Source organism: Bombina bombina, chromosome 3 (assembly GCF_027579735.1).
Source record: "Bombina bombina isolate aBomBom1 chromosome 3, aBomBom1.pri, whole genome shotgun sequence".
NCBI lineage: Eukaryota > Metazoa > Chordata > Amphibia > Anura > Bombinatoridae > Bombina > Bombina bombina.
In genome coordinates, this window is record NC_069501.1 from 624,159,758 (window position 1) to 624,180,683 (window position 20,926).

Consider the following 20,926-nt stretch of genomic DNA (forward strand, 5'->3'; position numbering starts at 1 on the left):
CTGCTTTTAATTCCAGAATAATTGTGGGAAGCTTGAAATCTTATTGGCTCCAAATACCTTGAACATTGGCTTGTTTGTATACTGCACTCCATTCTGAACTGCTGGAATCCATGGAAACTTCCACACAATCGGGCTGGCTTAAAGGACCACTAAATACCGTAGAATTGCATAATTAACAAGTGCATAATAAAAAGATAATGCAATAACACCTAATCTGAATTTGAAAGCAGATTTTGTTTATTGCAAATTTTTTCTTCTTCTTCCAGAAAGTGGGTATATAAAAAGACTGATAATTTGATAATGGAAGTAAAATTGGAAAGTGTCTTAAAACAGCATGCTCTTTCTGAATCAAGTTTATTTTGACTTGACCGTCCTTTTTAAGGGCACTAAACAGAGGCCTAACATGCAGAACAAAGCCCAGCAAGCGATATAGGGAATACACCAAGAAGGAAAAAAAAATCAAAGTATATTAGCTAGGAAAATCTTCAAAATGTATAAGACTATTAAACAATATAAATAATAGTCTAACTTAAAGGCGGTAGATGTCTAAATAAGTATATGTCCCCTGGCTATGATGTACCTCAACATGGGTGTACCTGCTAATAGCCTATTGCACCTATTCTACCGTGTGCACTGGTTGCAGACAAAACTGCTTCCGGTAGAGCCCATCAAGTGTTGTGTACATTACAGCAGAGGATCTATATGTGGAGTATATTGATGACCCCTCTCAATGAAGAATCTGGAACACCTCAATTATTCACCTTCCCCCCCTGGGAGGCAAAGATAAGACTGGAGTACCAGAGAGATAAAAGGGATCATCAAGTACTCAGTTTTGGGAATCTTTGCCCCCGTTCTTGTAACCAGGAGTCGAATTCCCACGATTAATGGCTCATGGACCCTCCACCTTTATGAAAGAAAATACATGTTGCAATGATTTCTATTAAGTATAACCCACTCCTTAGTGCTTTTTACTACAATGACCAAACAGACTTTTTTTTATTCTTTTAAAAGTGATATGAAAGTTTTTGTGTGTGTGTTTTTTTTTACAACGAAAAAAAAACAGACTAAGCTGTTTTGCTCATTATGCAAGAAAACAAGTAAGTTGTTTGCTGTCTTTTACACAATCTATTTCTTTTTAGGTTTACTTTTGTTTTAATATGTGTTTACTAAAGCAGCACTGTTTAATATCCCTTTAAACAGTAAGAGGTTACTGTATTTTAAATGTCAATATTTCAAGAACCTCATTGTAAACCTGTAAATAAACAAACCCAGGTGATACTACCCTATTCTTACTGTAAACGGTGATGGCAATTTGACTCTAACTTTATAATCTTGGCTTCTGTTTATTATATATCATTTGGGTTTCCTTATTTATCTTGTTGTCCCTAAGTAGACCATACTGTCCTTTACTGATGACGATTCAAGATGGTCATGCCCAATAGCAACTCAAAATATTATGCCTCAGGAATCATATTGCAATTGTTAACCCCTTCCCGTCTGGACTCATTTGTCTACATTGCAACAAAGTTCCGATGTAAACTAAGTTAAAAAGTCAAATAACACGATCGTTCATGCGATTGCGTGATTTCAATAATGGGATTGTGTCTGGAGGGAGTGCCTATGACGCAAAGCATGCCCTCCAGCCCATGATCACATTCAGGTAGCGCCTTTGGCTTAAGTGCAGCCAAAAGGCTAGGATGTTCTATGCTGTCCTAAGGGCGGGAAGAGGTTAAACATTAATTTAGTAACGGGGGGGGGGGGGGGGGATATAAAATAGATGTATGTGGAATAATCCAAGTTAGGAGTCATAAATAAAATGTAAAGAGCCATGCTCCGGGGATTTGGCTTACCTTGTAATACACACATTTTGAAGATGGTCTTTTGTGTACAGTTGTCTTTGTTTTATTCCTATGCAACCACACATAGATGTATAATGATAACAAATACAAGCTATTCCAGTAGATAATGGGACTTCCTTTGCATAAGACCATTTTTTTCTCACTTATTCCTTTCTTTAAAGGGACATTCCAGTCAAAGTTCAAAGGCACATAGATTAATATTGTCTTTAGAAACATATTTGCAATATACATAACATTGGCAAAAGATATCACTGTCTTAATGTTAACATTTTTCTCTGCAAGTGCAAATTGAGCCAATGTCAGATGGTACATGCACCTTAGGCTCTCTAAACAAGTGATGTGTTTAAAATTCTTGTGCGTGATGCATACTTAAATTAAATGCACCTTTTGAACCAACTATAGCTTTTATTAGAAGCATTTTTGCATTACACATACATATACTGAATATAAAAAAATCATTCTATTTAAAACTAAAATGCATTCTTGTCGATTCCAATTTTGTCTGGAATGTCCCTTTAAGTGACAATATGTTGGCACTCAACAAATAAATGATAGTGGTACTAATTATATCCTCTTCTCTATTTCATTTTGTTAGGGCCCCTTACAGAATGGATTTTGCATCACATCACACACGTCTTTTGCAGCAGTTAGATGAGCAGCGAAAGACAGACCTGTTCTGTGATTGTCACATTTTGGTGGAGGGTCAGCTTTTTAAGGCTCACCGTAATGTACTGTTTGCAAGTAGTGGCTACTTCAAGATGCTTTTGTCCCAGAGCTGCAAGGATATAGGGCAACCAACCACTGCCAACTTTGATGTCTTCTCTGCTGACACTTTTACTGCCATCTTGGATTTTGTGTACTCTGGCAAGTTGCCCCTATCAGGACAAAATGTCATTGAGGTCATGTCAGCTGCAAGCTACCTGCAAATGACGGATGTTATTAGCGTGTGCAAGATGTTCATCAAGTCTTCACTGGATATTAATGAGAAGGATAGAGATGGGTTTTTCAGCCTTTCCGATAAAGACACAGGCAGTAATGGCTCTGGCCTTTATGCAGCAGGATGGAGAACAGAAAACAGTCCCATACACTCCCAAGAGACTGCAGAGCACAGTGGATTTATTGCTGGTTACAACTACCCTCCACCCATTACATCAAGAATACAACGTCCTTTCACCAAGCATCCTCGCAAACCAGAGCATGTACGCAAGCACCGCAGGCGGTTAATGCCAGAGCCTCTGACTTCTGCCCCTATTAATGCAATACCATTGGGTGAGCTTGTTGGTGGGTCTGCTGAGTGTATGGTACAAGATGAGGAGTCAACTGAGAGTGCAACACAGGAGGAGGAGCCTTTACAGGATGCAATGTTGTGTACAAAAGTCGAACAGGAGGAAGAAACCACGGAACACAGTTGGCCAGGGTCTCCCAAACATGAAGACTCTGGGGATCAGGACAACGTGCTGCCAATGTCAAAGGCAGATGAACTTTACAAGGCAATGCCTACAATCCTGGGGGTGATGACAGGCTGGAGTGAAGGTGAGGAACACAACATTATAGGTAACAAGAAGAGCATGTGTCTTAGGTAAAGTCAATAAAATATTTTATTGTATTTTTTACAGTTACAGAATGTGTTCATTCAGGAAGCATCTCCTTATGAATGAAACAGAATTTGTATTAATTAGACATTTGGGTTGCAACTACCATGACAACAACTATACAAGTTACATGGTCTGCTAATATAAGAGACATAAAACCCAAAATGTTTCTTTCATGATTCAGATAGAACATACAATTTTTAACAACTTTCCAATTTACTTTATGTTATGTAAGGTGCCTAAACATATATTCACTTACACTGAGTCACAATGTATACAAACTAATTTAATTAAGGAAAATCTCTTTAAAAACACGTTATATATACGTTATGGTGATATAGCATTCACTCTCGTACTACAACATTGGTGGAGCAAGTAAACTGAGACAAAGTATCTTAAAACATAATAAATTAATGTAAAGCTTCGGTATAGAAGTTTTTTTAAATAGGTGGAACACGAACAGTGTTTGAGCAAGTTTAAAGTGCAATTTTCAAAGCCAAGGTAATCCGGGTTTGTACAGATCCAAGTTAATGGTTCTTTTTGGAGATAGTCTCAGGTATATGGTGGTAACTTATATATAACTTGGATCTGTACAAACCAGGATTACCTTGAAAATTGCACTTTAAATTATAAAATAATATAATTCCTAATCCAATTTTGTTACTCATATGGGGGGGGAGAATTATTGAGCAGCGGACATCTGTCAGTGTTTCTATAAATGTTTCTTATAAAATACTAGTCCTAAAGCCCGTTTACACGTGCCATTTGCTCTTTTGCGCTCTCTCCCCCCTCTCTTTTGCACTCTCTCGCACTCCACCTCTCTTTTGCTCTCTCTCCATCCCCCTCTTTGCTCTTTCCCCTCTATTTTGCACTCTTTCCCCCCTCTCTTTAGCTCTTTCCTATCTCTTTTTGTTTCTCCCCCTTTCTATTTCTCTCCCCTCTCCTGCGCTGACCGGGTCCGCCCACGCTCCCGCCCGGTCACGCCCACCTTCGCTCCACCACCGCAAACTGAAACAGCATGGTAAGGCAAAGGGGCCTAGTTATCAAGCCGTCAACCTCAAATACGCTGGAATTCCGCAGCGTATTTGTGTCGAGGCTGATTCGCCTTAGTTATCAAAGGCTCGAGACCGGCAAAAGTAGAATTTTGTGACGTAAGCATCGATCCGCCGGACTCAGTCCGACACAGATCGATTCTTACGTCACTCCAGATGTTCCGCACACAAGTGCGGCACATTCTCACTACTTTTGCTAGTTATCAAAAAACTAGCATGTACGCTCGGCACTTTTACGGCCCAGCGTACCTGGTTTTCAATCCGCCACCCCTGGAGGCGGCGGATCCCATAGGAATCAATGGGAGTCTGACCATAGCGAAAGTACAAGTTCGCTGCTGACAGACATCCCATTGATTTCTATGGGAGCTGTCTACACCTAACACCCTAACATGTACCCCTAGTCTAAACACCACTAATCTGACCCCCCCTACACCGCCGCAACTAAATAAAGTTATTACCCCCTAAACCGCCGCTCCCGGAGCCCACCGCAAGCTACTCTATACATATTAACCCCTAAACCGCCTCTCCCGGAGCCCACCGCAACTATAATAAATGTATTAACCCCTAAACCGCCACTCCCTGAACCCGCCGCAACCTATAATAAATTTATTAACCGCCATCCTGCCCCCCACTACGCCGCCGCCACTGTCATAAAATTATTAACCCCTAAACCTAAGTCTAACCCTAACGCCCCCCTAACTTAAATATTAATTAAATAAATCTAAATAAATTAACTCTTATTAAGTAAATGAATCCTATTTAAAACTAAATACTTACCTGTAAAATAAACCCTAAGATAGCTACAATATAATTAATAATTATATTATAGCTATCTTAGGATTTATATTTATTTTACAGGTAACTTTGTATTTATTTTAGCTAGTTAGAATAGTTATTAACTATTTAATAACTACATAGCTAAAAGAAATACAAAATTACCTGTAAAATAAATCCTAACTTAAGTTACAATTAAACCTAATACTACACTATCATTAAATTAATTAAATAAACTACCTACAAATAACTACAATTAAATACAATTACATAAACTAACTAAAGTACAAAAAATAAAAAAAGCTAAGTTACAAAAAATAAAAAAATAAGTTACAAACATGTTACAAATATTACAACAATTTTAAGCTACTTACACCTAATCTAAGCCCCCTAATAAAATAACAAACCCCCCCAAAATAAAAAAATGCCCTACCCTATTCTAAATTAAATAAATTTCAAAGCTCTTTTACCTTACCAGCCCTTAAAAGGGCCATTTGTGGGGGCATGCCCCAAAGAAAACAGCTCTTTTGCCTGTAAAAGAAAAATACAACCCCCCCCCCAACATTAAAACCCACCAACCACATACCCCTAATCTAACCCAAACCCCCCTTACAAAAACCTAACACTAATCCCCTGAAGATCATCCTACCTTGAGTCGTCTTCACTCAGCCGAGCCACCGATGGAACTGAAGAGGACATCCGGAGCGGAAGAAGTTAATCCTCCAAGCGGCGCTGAAGAAATCTTCCATCCGATGAAGTCATCTTCCAAGCCGGGTCTTGAATCTTCCTGCCGCCAATGCGGAACCACCTTCTTCACCGACTGACTACGACGAATGACGGCTCCTTTAAGGGACGTCATCCAAGATGGCGTCCCCTCAATTCCGATTGGCTGATAGGATTCTATCAGCCAATCGGAATTAAGGTAGGAAAAATCTGATTGGCTGATAGGATCAGCCAATCGGATTGAACTTGAATCTGATTGGCTGATTCCATCAGCCAATCAGATTTTCCTACCTTAATTCCGATTGGCTGATAGAATTCTATCAGCCAATCGGAATTGAGGGGACGCCATCTTGGATGACGTCCCTTAAAGGAGCCGTCATTCGTCGTAGTCCGTCGGTGAAGAAGGTGGTTCCGCGTCGGCGGAAGGAAGATTCAAGACCCGGCTTGGAAGATGACTTCGCCCGGATAGAAGACCTCTTCAGCGCCTCTTTGAAGATGACATCGGACGGATTGAAGACTTTTCTTCAGCGCCGCCTGGATGATGACTTCATCGGATGGAAGATTTCTTCAGCGCCGCTTGGAGGATTAACTTCTTCCGCTCCGGATGTCCTCTTCGGTTCCATCGGTGGCTCGGCTGAGTGAAGACGACTCAAGGTAGGATGATCTTCAGGGGATTAGTGTTAGGTTTTTGTAAGGGGGGTTTGGGTTAGATTAGGGGTATGTGGGTGGTGGGTTTTAATGTTGGGGGGGGGGGTTGTATTTTTCTTTTACAGGCAAAAGAGCTGTTTTCTTTGGGGCATGCCCCCACAAATGGCCCTTTTAAGGGCTGGTAAGGTAAAAGAGCTTTGAAATTTAATTTAGAATAGGGTAGGGCATTTTTTTATTTTGGGGGGGTTTGTTATTTTATTAGGGGGCTTAGATTAGGTGTAAGTAGCTTAAAATTGTTGTAATATTTGTAACATGTTTGTAACTTATTTTTTTATTTTTTGTAACTTAGCTTTTTTTATTTGTTGTACTTTAGTTAGTTTATGTAATTGTATTAATTGTAGTTATTTGTAGTTAATTTATTTAATTAATTTAATGATAGTGTAGTATTAGGTTTAATTGTAACTTAAGTTAGGATTTATTTTACAGGTAATTTTGTATTTCTTTTAGCTATGTAGTTATTAAATAGTTAATAACTATTTAATAACTATTCTAACTAGCTAAAATAAATACAAAGTTACCTGTAAAATAAATATAAATCCTAAAATAGCTACAATGTAATTATTAATTATATTGTAGCTATCTTAGGGTTTATTTTACAGGTAAGTATTTATTTTTAAATAGGAATAATTTATTAAAGTATAGTGTAGTGTTAGGTGTAATTGTAACTTAGGTTAGGATTTATTTCACAGGTAAATTTCAGTTTATTTTATCTAGGTAAGCTATTAAATAGTTAATAACTATTTAATAGTTATTGTACATGGTTAAAATAAATGGAAGGTACCTGTAAAATAAATATAAATCCTAAGATAGCTAGAATATAATTATTATTTATATTGTAGCTATATTAGGGTTTATTTTAAAGGTAAGTATTTAGTTTTAAATAGGATTCATTTACTTAATAAGAGTTAATTTATTTAGATTTATTTAATTAATATTTAAGTTAGGGGGGCGTTAGGGTTAGACTTAGGTTTAGGGGTTAACAATTTTATGACAGTGGCGGCGGCGTAGTGGGGGGCAGGATAGGGGTTAATAAATTTATTATAGGTGGCGACGGTGTAGGGGGGGCAGATTAGGGGTTAATAAATTTATTATAGGTGGCGACGGTGTAGGGGGGGCAGGATAGGGGTTAATAGGTTTAATATAGGTTGCGGCGGGTTCATGGAGCGGCGGTTTAGGGGTTAAACTATTTTAGTTGCGGAGAGGTGCGGGATCAGCAGGATAGGGGTTAATAATTTTATTATAGAGGGCGACGGTATAGGGGGGGCAGGATAGGGGTTACTAGGTATAATGTAGGTGGTAGCGGTGTCCGGGAGCGGCGGTTTAGGGGTTAATACATTTATAAGAGTTGCGGCGGGGTCTAGGAGCGGCGGTTTAGGGGTTAGTAACTTTATTGAGTTGCGGGAGGCTCCGGGGGGCCGGTATAGGGGGTAGAACAGTGTAGTTTAGTGTGAGTGCTTAGTGACAGGCTAGCAATAAAGCTGGGAAAAAGCCGAAGGGCAGCGAGATCGGATGAGTGATAACTGTCACAGTCCGCTGCTCATCGCCCCGCGGCTTTTTGACAGCTTTATTTGATAACTTAGGCGTATTTTTTCAGGTCCGCGGCGGCGAAGGTAGGCGAGCTTAGGCGGGCGTATTGGGCCGGCGAAGCAAGAAAAGTAGACGGCTTGATAACTACCCCCCAAGGTGTGTTTGTCCTCGTGCTGTCTCTACTGCGCATGACAGCTTTGGACAAACACACTTGGCCTTTTATAGTATAGGATAATTAGAGGCTCCAAAAAGTGGCCTAAAGTAACAACCAGCAACCACCACTTGCAGATTGCTATAGATAAGAAAAAGGCTTACATATACTTTTAGATTCAAAGTTTTTGGGATGTTATAGTGCAAAAATGACATGCTCCAATTCTAATTCTTTCAGCTACTCAATGTGGAACTCCATGGGCCCTATTCTCTAAAGCTCTCTGGTTTGATAAGATGTTTTAATATTTATTGAATAAAAAGTGTCTGGTTTTAATCATGATATTGGACTTATTTAGTGAGGTTATCTTTATCAGGTATTGTATGGAATAAGATTGCTGTCAAAAGGGCAAGCGTGTGTTTCTTTATCATTGTGAATAAAATTGTGATATACAAATCTAAATGTTCAGATACATTTTTTTTTTAATAGAAATACATTTGTTGTTTTAAAGAATACAAATCTGACAATAGACTGACAATATCCCCATGAGGGGAGGGTAAGCTATGTTCACAGACTTAGTAAGGAATTGAATGCTTACATAACAGGGCTAATTATGCTGGTTGACACTTATTCAGGGCAATCGATTGTTTAGCCAAGGAAAATATCGTTTGCAAGACACTTTGAAAGTCCTTTTGGGTTCTTTCTGGGGTTATTACCTCACAGCTCCGGAATAGAGTGGGAGGAGCCCAATTTCGCGCCTCAGATGCGCAGTTAGAATTGCAGAGAAGTTCATGCTGCTTCACATGGAGGGTCCTGCTGCTGTTTGCGGGCCTTAAGAAAGCTATATTCCCCCAAATCTGATCCCTAAGGGCAGGTAGGGCCACAGCAAGGCTGTGGCAAGGTGCTGTAGTAATTTTAACCGGGTGTTGGCTTTAGGCTGCTCCGGTTTGGGCATTAAGGGGTTAATCGTTTTGCAACTTGTGGTGCGATCTTATTAAGGCTTTAGGTACATTCTGTGAAAATTTCAAAAGGATTGCTGCATTTTTCACTGTTTTGTAAAATTGTGTGCTCTTTTTATCTCTTAAAGGCACAGTAAAGTTTTTTCAAATTATGTTTTTTATTTTATTAAAGTGATTACCAAGCCTGCTTGTGTATACTACTAGTCTGTTAAACATGTCTGAACAAGGATTTTCCTTAGTGTCAATGTGTTTAGAAGCCATGGTGGAACCCCCTCTCAGAATGTGTCCCACTTGTACTGATATGTCTATACACTTTAAAGATCATATTGTGGCCCAAGATGATTCTCAGACTGAAGGTAACGAGGGTAGCCCGTCTGCCTCTCCCCAAGTGTCACAACCAGTTACGCCCGCGCAAGCGACGCCTAGTACCTCTAGTGCGTCTAACCCTTTTACATTACAAGACTTAGCGGCAGTCATGGATAATTCTCTTACAGCCTTCTTATCTAAACTGCCCGTGTTACCTGCAAAGCGTGATAGCTCCATTTTAAGAACAGATTATGAGCATTCTGACGCTTTGGTAGCCGTATCCGATGTACCCTCACAACGCTCTGAAGTGGGAGCGAGGGATTTGATGCCTGAGGGAGATGTCTCTGATTCAGGAAGGGTTCCTCCTCAGACAAATTCAGATACATTGGCTTTTAAATTTAAACTAGAACACCTCTGCGTTTGGCTTAGGGAGGTATTAGCTACTCTGGATGACTGCGACCCTTTGGTGATCCCAGAGAAATTGTGTAAAATGGACAAGTACCTAGAGGTCCCTGTTTACACGGATGCGTTTCCGGTCCCTAAGAGGATTGCGGATATAGTTACTAGGGAGTGGGATAGACCAGGTGTTCCCTTTGTTCCCCCTCCTGTTTTTAAGAAAATGTTCCCCATATCTGACCCTGTGCGGGACTCGTGGCAGACGGTCCCTAAGGTGGAGGGGGCTGTTTCTTCACTTGCTAAACGCACAACCATACCAATTAAAGACAGTTGTGCTTTTAAAGACCCTATGGATAAGAAGGTAGAGGGTTTACTTAAGAACATTTTTGTTCAACAAGGTTTTCTTCTCCAGCCTATCGCCTGCATTATTCCTGTAACTACTGCAGCCGCTTTCTGGTTTGAGGCGCTGGAAGACTCGCTCCAGACGGAGACCTCATATGAGGAAATCATGGATAGAATTAAGGCTCTAAAGCTAGCTAATTCTTTTATCGCTGATGCCGCTTTGAAAATAGCTAAGTTAGCGGCAAAAAATTCAGGTTTCGCCATTTTGGCGCGCAGGGCACTATGGCTAAAGTCCTGGTCGGCCGATGTGTTGTCTAAATCTAAGCTTTGGAACATCCCTTTCAAAGGAAAGACCCTCTTCGGGCCTGACTTGAAAGAGATTATTTCAGAAATCACCGGGGGAAAAGGCCATGCTCTCCCTCAGGACAAGTCCTTTTAAGACAAAGAACAAAGCTAATTTTCGTTCCTTTCGTAATTTAAGGAACGGCCAGCTTCATCCTCTCCGGCTGCAAAGCAAGAGGGTAACGCTTCACAGCCCAAGGCAACCTGGAAACCTTACCAGGGCTGGAATAAGGGTAAACAGGCCAAAAAGCCTGTATTTGCCACGAAGACAGCATGAAGGGGTAGCCCCCGATCCGGGACCGGATCTAGTAGGGGGCAGACTCTCTCTCTTCGCTCAGGCCTGGGCAAGAGATGTACACGATACTTGGGCGTTAGATATTGTATCCCAGGGATATCTTCTAGAATTCAAGGGTTCTCCTTCAAGGGGGAGGTTCCACATTTCTCGTCTGTCTACAGATCAGACAAAGAAAGAGGCGTTTTTATGCTGTGTAGAAGATCTACATACAATGGGAGTGATCAACCCAGTTCCAATGGCGGAACAAGGGTTGGGTTTTTACTCAAACCTGTTTGTGGTTCCCAAAAAAGAGGGGACTTTCAGACCCATTCTGGATCTAAAAATTCTAAACAGATTCCTCAGAGTCCCATCATTCAAAATGGAGACCATTCGGACGATCTTACCAATGATCCAGGAAGGTCAATATATGACTACTGTGGATCTAAAGGATGCATACCTACACATTCCTATCCACAAAGATCATCACCAGTTTCTCAGGTTCGCTTTTCTGGACAAGCATTACCAGTTTGTGGCTCTTCCTTTCGGCTTAGCCACTGCTCCCAGAATTGGGTGCTAGGGTCCCTCCTGGCGGTTCTAAGACCGCGGGGCATAGCAGTGGCGCCTTACCTAGACGACATCTTAATTCAGGCGCCGTCTTTCCAAAGAGCCAAGTCTCACACGGAGATTGTATTGGCCTTTCTGAGGTCTCACGGGTGGAAGGTGAACATCAAAAAGAGTTCTCTTTCCCCTCTCACAAGGGTTCACTTCCTAGGGACTCTAATAGACTCGGTAGAAATGAAAATATTTCTGACGGAGGTCAGAAAGTTAAAACTCTTAACTACTTGCTGAGTTTTTCATTCCATTCCCCGGCCATCTGTGGCTCAGTGCATGGAGACAATCGGATTAATGGTAGCGGCAATGGACATAGTCCCTTTTGCTCGGATACACCTCAGACACTGCAACTATGCATGCTCAAACAGTGGAATGGGGATTATGCAGATTTGTCTCCTCAAATTCAGTTGGACCAGGAGAACAGAGATTCTCTTTGGTGGTTGTCTCAGGATCACCTGTCTCAGGGAATATGTTTCCGCAGACCAGAGTGGATCATTGTAACAACCGACGCCAGTCTGTTAGGCTGGGGTGCGGTCTGGGACTCCCTGAAAGCTCAGGGCTTATGGTCTCGGGAAGAAAAGCTTCTCCCGATAAACATTCTGGAACTGAGGGCGATATTAAACGCTCTTCAGGCATGGCCTCAACTAGCTGCGGCCAAATTCATCAGATTTCAGTCGGACAACATCACGACTGTAGCTTACGTCAATCATCAGGGGGGAACAAAGAGTTCCCTAGCGATGATGGAAGTAACCAAAATAATAAGGTGGGCGGAGGATCACTCCTGCCAGCTCTCAGCAATTCACATCCCAGGAGTAGACAACTGGGAGGCGGATTTCCTAAGTCGTCAGACTTTTCACCCGGGGGAGTGGGAACTCCACCCGGAGGTGTTTGCCCAGCTGACTCAGCTATGGGGCACTCCAGAGTTGGATCTGATGGCGTCCCGTCAGAACACCAAACTTCCTCTCTACGGGTCCAGGTCCCGGGACCCCAAGGCGGTATTGATAGATGCTCTAGCAGCGCCTTGGTCCTTCAATCTGGCTTATGTTTTTCCACCGTTTCTCCTTCTCCCTCGTCTGGTCACCAGAATCAAGCAGGAGAAGGCTTTGGTGATTCTGATAGCGCCTGCGTGGCCACGCAGGACTTGGTATGCAGACCTAGTGGACATGTCATCTGTCCCACCATGGACACTGCCAATGAGGCAGGATCTTCTAATACAGGGTCCGCTCAAGCATCCAAATCTAGTTTCTCTACGTCTGACTGCTTGGAGATTGAACGCTTAATTCTATAGCGTGGTTTCTCTGAGTCGGTTATAGATACTCTGATTCAGGCTAGAAAGCCTGTCACCAGGAAAATCTACCATAAGATATGGCGGATATATCTGGGTTGGTGTGAATCCAAGGGTTACTCATGGAGTAAGATTAGGATTCCCAGGATATTGTCTTTCCTCCAAGAAGGATTGTCAGCTAGTTCCTTGAAGGGACAGATATCTGCTCTGTCTATCCTTTTACACAAGCGTCTGGCAGAGGTACCAGACGTTCAAGCGTTTGCTCAGGCTTTAGTCAGAATCAAGCCTGTCTATAAACCTGTGGCTCCGCCATGGAGTCTAAATCTAGTTCTTTCAGTTCTTCAAGGGGTTCCGTTTGAACCTTTACATTCCATAGATATTAAGTTGTTATCTTGGAAAGTTTTGTTTTTGGTAGCTATCTCTTCTGCTCAAAGAGTTTCAGAATTATCTGCCTTACAGTGTGATTCACCTTACCTGGTGTTCCACGCACATAAGGTAGTTTTGCGTACCAAGCCTGGTTTTCTTCCTAAAGTTGTTTCTAACAAGAATATTAACCAGGAAATAGTTGTTCCTTCTCTGTGTCCTAATCCTTCTTCGAAGAAGGAACGTCTGTTACACAATCTTGATGTAGTTCGTGCTTTAAAGTTCTATTTACAAGCGACTAAGGATTTCAGACAAACATCCTCCTTGTTTGTTATCTATTCTGGTAAGAGGAGAGGTCAGAAAGCGACTGCTACCTCTCTTTCCTTTTGGCTGAAAAGCATCATCCGTTTGGCCTATGAGACTGCTGGCCAGCAGCCTCCTGAAACAATTACTGCTCATTCTACTAGAGCAGTGGCTTCCACATGGGCTTTCAAAAATGAGGCTTCTGTTGAACAGATTTGTAAGGCAGCGACTTGGTCTTTACTGCATACTTTTTCCAAATTTTACAAATTTGATACTTTTGCTTCTTCGGAAGCTATTTTTGGGAGAGAGGTTTTGCAAGCAGTGGTGCCTTCCGTTTAAGGTACCTGTCTTGTTCCCTCCCTTCATCAGTGTCCTAAAGCTTTGGTATTGGTATCCCACAAGTAAAGGATGAATCCGTGGACTGGATACACCTTGCAAGAGAAAACAGAATTTATGCTTACCTGATAAATTACTTTCTCTTGCGGTGTATCCAGTCCACGGCCCGCCCTGGCATTTAAGTCAGGTAACATTTTTTGTTTAAACTACAGTCACCACTGCACCCTATGGTTTCTCCTTTTTCTTCCTAACCTTTGGTCGAATGACTGGGGGGTGGAACAAGAGGGGGAGCTATATGGACAGCTCTGCTGTGTGCTCTCTTTGCCGCTTCCTGTAGGGAAGGAGAATATCCCACAAGTAAAGGATGAATCCGTGGACTGGATACACCGCAAGAGAAAGTAATTTATCAGGTTAGCATAAATTCTGTTTTTTTGGAAATTCCATTTTTTTTTCTTTTGGAATTACACTTCCAGTATGTGTGAAAACGCTGTCCAAAATAAATCTAGTTCCCATTTTGCTAAAGGACTTGTGAAGTCACAGCATTCACTTCATTAGTTTGCCTGGGAGTTAGCTGCTCTTTTGTTTTTAAATAATGGGGTAGTCTACTGTTTAAAAATATAGATACGTTTTTTTTTCCTCCTTTAAACTAATCCTGGCAGAAAAAAAAGTATAATTTAAAAGACCTTCTGTTACTTAAATGATAGTACTTTTGCAATGTTTCTCCTTTTGTTTATTATTCAATTTTGTATTATTTTTTTTCATATCAATAAAATAAAAAAAATTAAAAATAAATAAAAAATAAATAAAATATAGATAATCCCTTTATTACCAATTCCCTAGTTTTGCATAACCAACACAGTGATATTAATACACTTATTACCTCTGTGGTTACCTTGTATCTAAGCCTCTGCAGACTGCCCCCTTATTTCAGTTATCAGAGACTTGCATTTTAGCCAATCAGTGTTGTCTCATAAATAACTCCACAGGAGTGAGCACAAGGTTTTCTATTTGGCACACAAACTAGTGCTGCCTAGCTGTGAAAACAGTCAAATGCACTGAGATAAGGAGGTGGCCTTCAAGAGTATAGAAATTAGCATAGGTTTAGCATTCAACAAAGAATACCAGGAGAAGAAAGCAAATTTGATGATAAATAAAATAAATAGGTTGTTAAAAATTGCATGCCCTATCTGAATCATAAAAGTTTCATTTTGATGCTTCAACAAAAAGTATACCAGGAGAATGAAGCAAATTTGATAATAGAAGAAAATTGGAAAATTTATAAAATTGCATGCTCTGTTGAGACCTGTTTATCCCCCTATTTGGATGTTCTGGACATGGAGAGAGACAGCCATTACAAAAACATTAAAATAATAAAAATAAAAAGTGTAATTTCTCTCTATGTTGGCAAGCTTTTAATAGTCAGGCCCAATAGGTTTATCCCCTCTGAGGGGTTTAAATACAAAGTACTGCTTGAGAGCCACAACCACTGCAGCTAACAAGTTGAACACAGTTGATGAATAGCTGGGTTGTGGGATTGCAGCTGGCATTTAGCTCACCAGTTTCTAGCTCAGGACAACCAGTTCTCTGGGGCTCCAAAACAGAATTGTGCCCATGTGTTTAAAATCTTTGCTGGGATAAACACAGAGTTCCAGGGTGAGTGGTGAAAAAAAAATATGATTTCTCCTACATAGGTGTGTCCGGTCCACAGCTTCATCCTTACTTGTGGGAATATTCTCTTCCCTAACAGGAAATGGCAAAGAGGCACACAGCAAAAGCTGTCCATATAGCCCCTCCTCTGGCCCCGCCCCCCAGTCATTCTCTTTGCCGCTCTGAACAAGTAGCATCTCCACGGGGATGGTAAAGAGTTTGTGGTGTTTAGTTGTAGTTTTTATTTCTTCTATCAAGAGTTTGTTATTTTAAAATAGTGCCGGTTTGTACTATTTACTCTACAACAGAAAGTGATGAAGATTTCTGTTAAAGAGGAATATGATTTTAGCACAAGTAACTACAAACACAGGACTGTTGAGCCAGAGAACTTCAGTTGGGGGTAACAGTTTGCAGACTCATCTGCTCCAGGTATGACAAGTCTCTTTTCTAACAACACATGGTACTGCTAGAAGACTGTCAGTTTTTCCCTCAGGGGACCGGTAAGCCATTTTCTTAGACTGAGTAACAGATTACAGGCTTATTTTTTTGGGCTTTTGTACTGGTAGACACTGTTGTGGGCCAAATCGATTCACTTATATCACATTTGTATGGCATTTCAAATGTTTTGTGAACATTAATACACTTTGGGGAACGTTTTAATTATTCCTGGCATTGTTTTAGACGCCGAATCTAGTCAGGAAGGCCCCTTCACTCTAGTATGCAGAGGGAGGAGGCCTCAGTTGCGCAGTTAATTTCAAAGGCAGTGCATGCAGCTTCATGTGAGAGGGTCCTGTGGATAAGAAACAGACTCCGGAAGGCTTATTTCTGTGGTGAATAACCCCTAAGGAAGGTAAAAGCTGCAGCAAAGGCTGGAGCAGGGACTGTAGTGTGTAAAACCGGTTAAATTGAAAAATTAGCTCCAGTTTGCTTATTTAAGGGTCTAGAGACTTCATATTTGGTGTGCAATACTTTCAAAGCATTAAGACACTGGGGTATACATTTTATAAAGATCGGATATTGCCTTCATAGTTTTTTGAACATTCAGAAATAAAGTGTCATTTTATTATTTAAAGAGACAGTAACGGTTTTCTTTAAAATCGTTTTTATTGCATTAATAGCCTGCCTAAATCTGCCTAACATGACTGTGCCATCAGATAGCTTATGTTCTGTGTGTATAGAGGCCAAGGTGATCCCCCCTTTAAGTGTATGTGATAATTGTGCCATGGCATCCAAACAAAGTAAGGACAGTACTGTCACATTTAATAAGGTTGCCCAAGATGATTCTTCTAATGAAGGTAGTGGGGATAGTTCATCATCCTCTCCTTCTGTGTCTACACCAGTTTTGCCCGCGCAGGCGATACCTAGTACATCTAGCGCGCCAATGCTTGTTACTATGCAGCAATTAACAGCAGTAGTGGATAATTCTATAGCAAATCTTTTATCCAAACTGCCAGCTTTTCAGAGAAAGCGTGATTGTTCAGTTTTAAATACAGAAAAACAACATTACCAACAATCCAGGAGGGTCAATATATGACTACCGTGGACTTAAAGGATGCGTACCTGCATATTCCGATCCACAAAGATCACCATCAGTTCCTAAGGTTCGCCTTTCTGGACAAACATTACCAGTTCGTGGCTCTTCCATTCGGTTTAGCCACTGCTCCCAAAATTTTCACGAAGGTACTAGGGTCCCTTCTAGCGGTTCTAAGGCCGAGGGGCATTTCTGTAGCACCTTAACTAGACAACATCCTAATCCAAGCGTCGTCCTTTTCAAAGGCAAGGACTCATACAGACATTGTCTTAGCCTTTCTCAGGTCTCACGGGTGGAAGGTGAACATAGAAAAGAGTTCCCTGTCCCCGTCCACAAGGGTTCCTTTTCTAGGAACAATAATAGATTCTGTAGAAATGAAGATTTTTCTGACAGAGGTCAGAAAGTTAAAGCTTCTAAACGCTTGTCAAGTTCTTCAATCTATTCCTCAGCCTTCCATAGCTCAGTGCATGGAAGTAATCGGACTAATGGTTGCAGCAATGGACGTGGTTCCTTTTGCTCGAATTAATTTAAGACCTTTGCAACTGTGCATGCTCAAACAGTGGAATGGGGATTATGCGGATTTGTCTCCCCAAATTCAAGTAGACCAGGTAACCAGGGATTCGCTCCTCTGGTGGTTGACTCAGGATCACCTGTCTCAGGGAATGAGTTTCCGCAGACCGGAGTGGGTCATTGTTACGACCGACGCCAGCCTCTTGGGCTGGAGCGCGGTCTGGGACTCTGAAAGTTCAGGGTCTATGGTCTCGGAAAGAGTCTCTTCTCCCGATAAACATTTTGGAACTGAGAGCGATATTCAATGCGCTCCTGGCTTGGTCTCAACTAGCGAAGGCCAGGTTCATAAGATTTCAGTCGGACAGCATGACGCCTGTAGCGTACATCAATCATCAGGGGGGAACAAAGAGTTCCTTAGCGATGAGAGAGGTCTCCAAGATCATCAAATGGGCAGAGGATCACTCCTGCCACCTATCTGCAATTCACATCCCAGGAGTAGACAACTGGGAGGCGGATTATCTGAGTCGTCAGACTTTCCATCCGGGGGAGTGGGAACTTCACCCGGAGGTCTTTGCCCAGTTAACCCAACTATGGATCTGATGGCGTCTCGTCAGAACTTCAAGGTTCCTCACTACAGGTCCAGATCCAGGGATCCCAAGGCGACACTAGTGGATGCATTGGTGGCACCCTGGTCGTTCAATCTGGCTTATGTGTTTCCACCGTTTCCTCTCCTTCCCAGGCTTGTAGCCAGGATCAAACAGGAGAAGGCCTCGGTGATTCTAATAGCTCCTGCATGGCCACGCAGGACTTGGTATGCAGACCTGGTGAATATGTCATCGGTTCCACCATGGAAGCTACCTTTGAGGCAGGATCTTCTAATACAAGGTCCATTCAGACATCCAAACCTAGTCTCTCTGCAACTGACTGCTTGGAAATTGAACGCTTGATTTTATCTAAGCGAGGGTTTTCAGATTCGGTTATAGATACTCTGGTCCAAGCCAGAAAACCGGTGACTAGGAAAATTTACCATAAAAACATGGCTAAAGTATATCCGTTGGTGTGATTCCAAAGGATTTTCTTGGAGTAAAATCAAAATTCCTAGAATACTTTCCTTTCTCCAAGAGGGTTTGGATAAAGGTTTGTCAGCTAGCTCTTTAAAAGGACAGATATCTGCTCTGTCTGTTTTGTTACACAAACGACTGGCAGCCGTGCCAGATGTACAGGTGTTTGTACAGACGTTAGTTAGAATCAAGCCTGTCTACAGACCTATAACTCCTCCATGGAGTCTAAACTTAGTTCTTTCAGTTCTTCAAGGGGTTCCGTTTGAACCCTTACATTCCATAGATATTAAGTTACTATCTTGGAAAGTTTTGTTTTTGGTTGCTATAGAAGAGTTTCTGAATTGTCTGCTTTGCAGTGTTCTTCTCCCTATCTGGTGTTCCATACAGATAAGGTAGTTTTACGTACCAAGCCTGGTTTTCTTCCAAAAGTGGTTTCCAACAGCAATATTAACCAGGAGATAGTTGTTCCTTCCCTGTGTCCGAATCCAGTTTCAAAGAAGGAACGTTTGTTACACAACCTAGATGTGGTCCGTGCTTTAAAATTCTACTTAGACGCAACTAAGGATTTCAGACAGACTTCATCCTTGTTTGTCGTTTATTCTGGTAAGAGGAGAGGGCAGAAAGCTACTGCTACCTCTCTTTCCTTTTGGCTGAAAAGCATCATCCGATTGGCTTATGAGACTGCCGGACGGCAGCCTCCTGAACGAATTACAGCTCACTCTACTAGGGCTGTGGCTTCCACATGGGCCTTCAAGAACGAGGCTTCTGTTGATCAGATCTGTAAGGCAGCGACTTGGTCTTCACTGCACACTTTTACAAAATTTTACAAATTCGATACTTTTGCTTCTTCGGAGGCTGTTTTTGGGAGAAAGGTTTTGCAAGCCGTGGTGCCTTCCGTTTAGGTTGCCTGACTTGTCCCTCCCTTCATCCGTGTCCTAAAGCTTTGGTATTGGTTCCCACAAGTAAGGATGAAGCCGTGGACCGGACACACCTATGTAGGAGAAAACAGAGTTTATATCTTACCTGATAAATTCCTTTCTCCTACGGTGTGTCCGGTCCACGGCCCGCCGTGGCTTTTTTTGTCAGGCTTAAATTTTTTTTCTCTCTATACACTACAGTCACCACGGCACCCTATAGTTTCTCCTTTTTCTCCTAACCGTCGGTTGAATGACTGGGGGGCGGGGCCAGAGGAGGGGCTATATGGACAGCTTTTGCTGTGTGCCTCTTTGCCATTTCCTGTTAGGGAAGAGAATATTCCCACAAGTAAGGATGAAGCCGTGGACCGGACACACCGTAGGAGAAAGGAATTTATCAGGTAAGATATAAATTCTGTTTTAATGAATTACAGAGTGTATTTTGCACTTCAAATGTTATTTTATATCTTTACAAAATATAATAAAAAAATATGTTGCAAATATTCAACATTTGTGACAATTTTCATTGCAGTCTTAAAAGTTTTTAAATCTTAATCTGTTTTTTTGTTTTTCAGATGATCTGAGTCCAATAAGGTTTAAATGCCCATTCTGTACACATACCGTCAAGCGAAAAGCAGATCTAAAGCGACATTTGCGCTGTCATACAGGAGAGCGTCCCTATCCCTGTGAGGCCTGTGGCAAGAGATTCACACGGCTGGAACATTTGCGGAACCACTTCCAGACTGTAAGTGCACTGCACAAGCCATCTCTACTGCACAAACATTTTTTTGTCTGTTGGAATTTTATTTCCTTTGCCATTCAAATTAAATTTCTAAAAGGCTAATTATACATTAAAATATTAAAGGGACATTAAACACTAAATACACGCTAGATAGAATGATGCATTCAAAGAAAAGATTAGTCCATGACTAACATGTAGATGTATTTTTTAAAGTTTCATTAGTTGTTTAAAAAGTGACAAAATAAGTGTAAAGTTTTAGTGTCTATAAAATACTGGGAGCTGCCATGTTGTAACTTGTGTTACCTTCTCTGCTGTGGCCAATTAGGGACCGTTATAAATAGGTCACTAGAGTATGCAGCCAATGGTTGTGCTGGATTTAACAGTGTTCTGCACTTCCATTTCTAACAGGAACCAAAGCTCACAATTTCAGAATAATAAATAATGAAAGTATATTGCAGAGTTGTTTTATATATACAATTTATCATTTTATATTACCATCTCAAAGTGTTTAATGTCCCTTTAAGTAACCAGGTTTAAAGTGACATAACTGTAGTTGGAACTGGTCAATGATTTCTTTATTTAAAATAGCCTTGCCCATTTATGCCCCTCCTACCTTTATG

The 20,926-nt window shown here is 41.3% G+C and overlaps 1 protein-coding gene across 2 annotated transcripts in view; it reads left to right on the forward strand.

Moving 5' to 3' along the window:
* LOC128653772 (zinc finger and BTB domain-containing protein 8A) overlaps window positions 1-20,926 on the forward strand; it is a 68,452-nt gene that overhangs the window by 24,839 nt on the left and 22,687 nt on the right. For both annotated transcript variants that reach the window (XM_053707259.1, XM_053707260.1), the window contains exons 2-3: window positions 2,455-3,392; window positions 20,140-20,309. In XM_053707259.1, coding sequence (XP_053563234.1) covers window positions 2,468-3,392; window positions 20,140-20,309 — 1,095 coding nt within the window. In that variant the 5' untranslated portion in view covers window positions 2,455-2,467. The remainder of the gene's footprint in view (window positions 1-2,454; window positions 3,393-20,139; window positions 20,310-20,926) is intronic.